A 7,415-nucleotide genomic window follows, 5' to 3' on the forward strand; every position below is an offset into this window, starting at 1 on the left:
CTCCTGGCGCTGACCGAAGGCCGCGCGAGGCAGCCGCCGTGCGGGGCCCCTCCAGCGGCTTCGGCGGTCTCTGCAGTGCCAGCTCCTGCCCCGCCGGTTTCTTCGTGCAGTGCTAAAAATCACCGACACCCGCGTTTTAAGGGAAAGCCCCTCTTCTGGCCCGGTTCGGGGAGAGCCCCCCCCCAGCCCAAAGCCCCCCTCGGGGCGGCAGCCGCGCTGCGCCGGGGTGGCTGCGTGCCCGCGCGCCGAGGTCGGCTGAGGACGGAGCCTCGGCTCAGCTGCAGACGTGTCCTTTTGCTTTTGTCAGCTCCGGTTACAAATTTAGGAGCTGATTTGGGGGGAAAAGGACAAACAAACAAAATGTTCGCGGGCTCGTGTCCCTCTGCGGCTGTCGCACGGACGCAGCGTACAGGCTCCTTGCTTAGCGCCTTAAAAAATAGAATGAATTAGCGCTGGCTTAAATTACCCGCGTGCCCCCGTGCTGGCGGTCCCCGCGCCGGCCGGCGGCAGGACAGGCCGCCCTGTTCCCAGGTGTGCRCGACCTCTGCTTCCCGCTTCCCTGCCTCCTTTAACCCCCGCGAGCTATTCCTGGCTCTGCCGCCGGCTCCGCCGTGACCTTGGGCACGGCTCGGATGCTGCGGCGCCACRGCCACCGCGTGCCGAGCGCCGCAGACCGTGCTAATGCCAGGGCACGGGCGGACGGGCTCCAGGACGTGCTTAAAATAGCAGCTTCCCCGAAGGTCTGGTGCAGGGAAGGAGGGAGCATGGCTGGGAAGGCGGCTTCTCCCCAGCGGAGCGTGTCTGGCAGCTGGATGCGAAATCCGGGGTGATGGCGGACAAGCGATGGCGCTTCCCCGCTCTGCTGTGCGGCGATGCCGGCATGGCGAGCTGCCTCACGCGGAGCCGCCGGCGCCAGCGACCCCGTCCTCCGGCTGCAGCCAGGACTGGTGCATGCAAGCCAGGCTTGCACGGGGCTCAGGGGCTTGCACGGGGCTTGCACGGGGCTCGGGCTTGCACGGGGCTCAGGGGCTTGCACAGGGCTCGGGGACTTGCACGGGGCTCAGCGGTTGCATGGGGCTCAGGGGCTTGCACAGGGCTTGCACGGGGCTCGGGGACTTGCACGGGGCTCGGCAGTTGCACGGGGCTCGGGGGCTTGCACGGGGCTCAGGGGCTTGCACGGGGCTCAGCGGTTGCACGGGGCCGGGCGCGAAGCAGCGGCTGCCCGATGGGTGAACAGGCAGCAGTGCAGAGAGGGGCGCTAGCTGGGTGGCAGCCGGGCAAGCAGCCACCCACGAGCTCTGGAGCCTATTCCCGAGCCCGCTGCTGACCTCGGCAAGGTCGCGGCCCTTCCCGAGCCTCCCTTCCCTCKCCGGCCTCTCGTCGGCCCGGAGCGGCGGGGTCGGAGCGCACTGGAGCCTGGCGCCGCGCGGGGCGTCCTGGGGACGGCGGTTCCTTCGCGGTAGCTCCGTGTTCGCCGAGTTTCCCCTCTCCCCGCAGGCGCCAAGCACAAGTCGATGCTGGAGGGCCACGGCGCCCAGCTGCGGCGAGGCCGCGGCAAGCTCCTCTCCCGGGCAGGGCACAAGGCCAAGAGGATCGGCAACAAGGGCAGCATCAACATCCAGAATAAGGCGTTTCACTGCCAGGTCTGCGAGATCTACGTGAACTCGGAGACCCAGCTGAAGCAGGTGACGAGCCCGGGCCGCCGGCGCGGCTCGCTGCTCGGAGGCGCGCGGGCACTGCTGCAACGGGCACGCGCCGGGGCGCCGCGTCCCCTCCCGGCACCCGACGGCCACGCGGGGCGGGGGGGGGGCTCTGACGTCCCAGATTTGCATGATGCACCCCCTTTAAATCCTTAAGGATGTAGATCCCCCGCACCTGCTTGCCCGGGCCCCGCTGCTTCTCCCCGCCCTGGGGAGGAAACGGGCTTTGCTGGGGTTGGGTTTGCAAAGCTGAGCCAGGGCGCAGCGGCCCCGGGGGCTCGCGYGGCCCCGGCGAAGCGCCCCGAGAAAAGCAGCGGCGCGGGGTGGTCTGCGCGACGCAGATTAATACCTCCGCGCCGGCGGCGGCGGTGACGCGGGCTGCTCTCCCCGTGCAGCACATGAGCAGCCGGCGGCACAAAGACAGGCTGGCGGGGAAGCCGCCCAAGCCGAAGTACAGCCCCTACAACAAGCTGCAGAAGAACGCGGCCCTCGCGGTGAGTGWTCCCCGCCGGCCGCGCGGGCTCCCCGGTGGCTTTGCGGACGCTCGGAGCTGGCGGCCGTGCAGGGAYGCCGCGCTGGCGCTCCGGCCCCGCGGGAGCTCCGGCGGCTCGGCTGCRCCCGCGCCCGGCGGCTCACGGTTTGCCGCTCGCCGCCTCTCTCCGCCCGCAGTCCAAGCTGGCTTTGCAGAAGCACCTCACCAAGACGCTGGCGACCCGCTTCCTGCCGAGCCCGCTCACCACCGCCGCCGTGTGCGCCGTGCCCGGGCCCCTCGCCTTGCGACCCGCCGCCGCCGCCGCCACCACCCTCTTCCAAGCGCCCATCCTCGGACCAGCCCTTTTCCGGACGCCGCCGGCCCACGTCCGCGCCACGCCGGGCCCCATCGTCTTCGCGCCCTACTAGGGCCGCCGGCCGCGGCGCCGCGCTCCCGGGGGGGGGAAACGTAGTCGTAGGCGCGCACCCAGGCTCCCCCCCCGCTTCGAGCGGGCTCCGGCCGCGCGGGGCTCCGGCCGCCCCTTCCCTCCGCCCCGGGAGCCCGCGGCGCGGGCGGAAATCGGCATTTCCCCACCCCGGCGGGGCCGGCTCCCGGCTCCGGGCCGGCGGCAGAGCCCGGGCCCCTCCGAAGGGACGCTGCCGGGCGGCACGGCAGGGCCGGGGCGGTGGGCAGGTGCCCCCCACCCTCTCCCCGCAGCCCCGCCGTGTCCCCCTCGGCGCCGYCCCCCCGCGTGGGGCGGCCCCCGTGCTCCGGGGCTGGAGCTCCGGGGCGACCCTGCAGCCGTAGATCTGCTTTACACTGTGCTCAGAAGACCCAGCGACGGCCTGGCCTGAAAACTGTCAGGGCGGCGCTGCAGGCTCCTACTGCGCTGCCCGAGGCGCTGCTGTAGGTAGAAATACGCAGGAACGTTGCAACCCAGCCGGACCTCACGCTGGAGTGACGACCCACCCCAATCTATGCAATCCCGTGGGAGCAGCTCGCCCCTCGTCTCTGCTGGCTGCGGTTTCCTTTGGTGCTCACGCTGTCTGTGCAGCCGGGAGTGTCRTCCGGAGCAGAAAACCGATGGGACGCTTGGACCCGTGCAGGCGGTTCCCTCCCCTGGCTCCGGGTGCTGGTTCAGAGCCGCCCAGCTGCGGCCCCTGGCCCCGTGCGCCGGGCCACGCTCTCCCCCAGCCCTCGGGAAAGAGGCTGGTCGGTCTGTGCCGCCGGCAGCCCAGGAGCGCGCGTTGCCAGCGGTGTCTGTCGGCGAGGCGAGGAGCGTGGGGAGGTTTTGGCCGGCGTGCACAACCGGTGCTCAGGATGGGATCTCACGTGGCTGAAATCTTCTGCTTCCCAGAAGTCTGAGGAGAGAGCCGGGAGCCTCAGGTGACGGTAGGCAATTCTGCCCAGCGCGAGAGGGGCTGCACAGAGCCRGGCTGCTGCTGCTGGAGGGTCCCGTTAATCCAAGCCATGGGCAGTGCTGACCCGCACTGCTGCTATAGGGTGCTGCCAAGCAAGGACAGGAGGGCAAGGGAGCCTCTGGATATGGATTTATCCTCTCAGGGCATCTCCCCACTACCCCAGCCACCACAGAGGTGCAGGGAAGTGGGATGGGAGGCAGCGGGAGAGGGCGCTTGAATGGCAGGATGGGGGTAGAGACGACCGAATGGTCTTGAGAGGGGTGGTGGGAGACCTGGCTCAGAGAGCAGCTGAGGCAAGGAAGGCTCCCAGCAGACGAGACCAGGAGAGTGAGATGGTCCCACAGCGCAGGGGGACACATGCAGCAGKGGTCTGCGCTGCCAGGGGCCCCGCGGGTAACGGGAGGGACACAGCTCCCGCAGCGTCTTAACGCCAAGCAGCCCGTGGGTCACCCCAGCTCCAGCCCTCGCGCTGCTCCTGGCAGCCTCTGCCCTGCTCATCTCACCGTGCCCTCCTCACGCTGCCTCCCCGGTCAGGGTCAGGCTCCCGGCACGGCCCCACCCGAGAAGGGCGGCACGTCCTCTCCTGCATGCACACATCAGCCTCAGGAGCAGGGGGGACCAGGGAGCACGCAGCTGTGGCCATACTCCAGCCCGCGGGAGCCGGTAGGCCCTGGTGGGTTGTTCCCTTGTATTTTGTTCTAAAAAGCCTTTGCTGGAGCCAGCAGTGGCTGCTCCCACCACCCCTCCACCAGTGGAGTCCTAATACACTCCTACACTTGGCACTTTAACCCCTTGAAAGCCATTCCTTCTAATAACAATAATATTGCAACGAGCTGCATAAGAACACATCCCTCTGTCGCCTCCCCCTTTGCCGCCAGAGAGACCCTCCCTGCTCCCGTGCTATCCAAAGCATTTACTGCCTTTGACTTAGCATATGCTGTACTAGGTAGTAGGGCATAGTCCACAGTGCTCAATGACGTGTGCCCCTCTGTAAATAACCTTGGAGTGATGTGAACAGAGTTTGATTCCAAAAAAAAAGTAATTAAACAAAGCCCCCACAAAAATGAAATAAGCAGACTCTAGGGACTTGGCCAGTACCCCTCCTGTAATGTTCATTGTATATTTTTTGATGTACTATAACTGTTGGGGAAAAAAAGGGAAAATATTTTGATAATCAAATCTCATCGCTTTATTGTGTTACTCAGTAAATAAAAGGAACAAGTATAAACAAGCCAGGGCTTTCTCGTCATCTTTGCCTAGATCCAGACTAGCCAAAGGGAGCACGTGCAGGAAACCTTCCCCTTGTCTTGTGGTTCTGAGAGGAGAGCCAGCACTGTGACAGGCAGACGGGAAGCACTGCCACAGCCCTAAGCATCAGGGCATTGCAAGCTAAGCACAGTTCCAGTGTCTCCCAAGTTAGGACGGACTATGCACTTAGCAAAAGCAGAGTGACAGGATCGTGGATGTAAGCACTGTGAGACACAGGCCTGACTCTGCCCTCAGCAACAGATGAGGCAGGCRGTGCTCTGCACCATGCCCTCCTTGGGGCACGACGTACACCTTGCACACAACTTGACCAAGAACCAAACATTTCTGCATGTACAGGAGCAGAGAACGCCGCCGGGAAGGGGGTGATATCCTGGGCCAAAGCTACATCCCCCCAGAGCCAGCCAGGAGCAGGACAAGGGAGCGCTGCTCTGACCGTGGCTGTGCTGGATGCACGGCCAGCAAACAGCCTCTTCTCACGCGGTACCAGTACGATACAGAACTGAGCAGCTTGGCAGCCAGGGAATGTTTCCTCTGGCCTGGCAGCCTTCCCACACGGAGCTGATCCCAACCTGCTGGCTAGCCCCATGCTGTGCCCCACCTTGAGCAGCATGCATCCCCCAGGTCTGCCAGCCCATGCCCGAGAGCGGGAGATGAGGCCTGTGAGGAGAGGTGTGTCACTCGGCAAATTCGGGCCTTCCTGCAGCACCTCAGATGGCTGCAGGACGTGGACAGTGAAAGAGCAGTCCCTGCCCCAGCCCAGGCAGGTGGGTCACCTCTCTCATCCTCAAAGACTGTCCCCGGCCCTGGGAAGCCTATTCCTCCTGCTACCATGCTTCCCGCTGGCTCTGTGATGCCAAACAGGCTCAGCAGGAGGTGAATGTAGGGAAAGGAAGGAGGTGAGGGAGAGGAAGTGGCAACGGAGAGGGAGGAAGGACAAGGCTCAGCCATCCATAGAGCCGCTGCCCTTGTTCTTGCGGCTCAGGGGAAAGGCAGATTTGCTTTGTGGCTGCGTCATCTTACTGGCCAGGTAGATGAACGGCTCGATCAGYGTGCGCCGGTCAGCCACAGACACCTCCCACAGCTTCACCTTCTCGCCCTTGGCCCAGTGCTGGGCTGCGTCGTGGTCCACCCGGCGCTGCTCCTGCAGGTCACACTTGTTACCCAAAACCACAATGGTGACCTGTTCAAAAAAACAAGGATGAGAAGAATCCCTGAAGGTAACAAGCACAGAGTCCACTGGTACTGCCTGGCTCTGCCTTGACAATACCCTCAGTGCCAGGCCCAGTTCTGCTGCTAAATTCCTCCTCTTTGCAAAGGCCTTTAAAACAACCTTTTTTTCAAAACAACTTGTTCAGACTGTGTGTCTCAGACCAGCCCCAGAGTAGAAGGGCCTATGGAGCACTTGCACACTCAACACCACATTGGCCTGCAGAAGAGTTGAGTCCACAAGGGCAGGAAGAGAGATCTCAATCACCAGCCCTACCCTCCCCTGAAAGCATCCCAGAATGGTACCAGTTACAGTTGAGGGTCTTACGGAACAGSCCTTCATCACCATCTTGTGAAAGCCAGAGGTGAGGATAGTCTCTCTGGGGAGAACTGGTGAAGAAAGGGAGCAGATCCTGCTCTGCAGCCCCATTCCCTTGGGGAGATTGTAGTTGCTCACCTCTTTCTTGTCTTTGGATTTGTCAATCTCCTTCTTGAGGAGCTCCACCCGCTTGAAGGACTCCTTGCTGTCAGTGCTGTAGACGAGCACGTATCCATCAGTGCAGGAGAAGCAATGCTTGGGAAGCTCCAGGCCGTCCCGCAGGCCCCGCGTGTCGTAAAAGCGCACCTGCTCGCGTACCCCGCGGTCTGTCTCAATGGAGCCCACGTAAATGTCCTCCTGCGTCTCGATCATCTCAGAACCTGCAAGGGATACGGGTTGGGGTGACACAGGGAAGCCGACCGTGGCACTGTCCCTGCCGCAGCCTGGAGAGCCATCCTGCCGGGCAGCCTGTGGCAGGGTGCCGCAAGTCATTCCTCCTCCGCTGATGCCTGTGTATTTTGGGGGGCAGTTCTGGCTCAACAGTGCCAGGCTCTGACGACCCCCATATAGACACAGTGCAGGGCTGTCTCACCCCTGTCTTTTCCCTCGTCCACAGGGGCTTTGTGGAGCAAGTGGGAACGCAGACAGGCCCCTTCCAGGCTTCCCCCACCCAGCACCACCACTCCATACACACCGACAACATGGTTCCCGTACAGCAGCTGCTCCAAGATAGACGTCTTCCCGACGGAGGCCTGCCCGCACACAACCACCTTGCAGCTCTTCCCCATGCCGGCTCACGGCTCTCCGCAGACGGCCAGGGCTGGAGAGATCCCCCTGCCGAAACACGATGTCAGGGGGGGCAGCAGGCACGCAGCCCCGTGGAGGGGGGGCAGGAGTGGGCACAGGGCCCCCTCGGGGGGGGCAGGAGCAGGCACAGGGCCCCCTCGGTGGGGGGGGGCAGGAGTGGACACAGGGCCCCCTCGGGGGGGCAGGAGCAGGCACAGGGCCCCCTCGGGGGGGGGGGCAGG

The 7,415-nt window shown here is 64.4% G+C and overlaps 2 protein-coding genes across 2 annotated transcripts; one reads left to right on the plus strand and one right to left on the minus strand.

Annotated features, from left to right (window-relative positions):
• Positions 1 to 1,161: 1,161 nt before the first annotated feature.
• ZNF385C (zinc finger protein 385C) lies at positions 1,162 to 4,824 on the plus strand. The gene is made up of 3 exons (XM_085310392.1): positions 1,162 to 1,685; positions 2,096 to 2,194; positions 2,370 to 4,824. Exons 1-3 carry the CDS (start codon positions 1,515 to 1,517, stop codon positions 2,598 to 2,600), a joined length of 501 nt encoding a protein of 166 aa, XP_085166518.1. The 5' UTR covers positions 1,162 to 1,514; the 3' UTR covers positions 2,601 to 4,824.
• NKIRAS2 (NFKB inhibitor interacting Ras like 2) lies at positions 4,759 to 7,245 on the minus strand. Its single transcript, XM_085310391.1, has 3 exons — positions 7,082 to 7,245; positions 6,526 to 6,767; positions 4,759 to 6,042 (listed from the first exon to the last, which is right to left on the minus strand). The coding sequence occupies exons 1-3, from the start codon at positions 7,173 to 7,175 to the stop codon at positions 5,803 to 5,805; spliced, it is 576 nt and encodes a 191-aa protein (XP_085166517.1). The 5' UTR covers positions 7,176 to 7,245; the 3' UTR covers positions 4,759 to 5,802.
• Positions 7,246 to 7,415: the final 170 nt, after the last annotated feature.

This window comes from Rhea americana, unplaced genomic scaffold, assembly GCF_003343005.1.
Source record: "Rhea americana isolate MKP2758 unplaced genomic scaffold, rheAme1 scaffold_319, whole genome shotgun sequence".
Classification (NCBI taxonomy): domain Eukaryota; kingdom Metazoa; phylum Chordata; class Aves; order Rheiformes; family Rheidae; genus Rhea; species Rhea americana.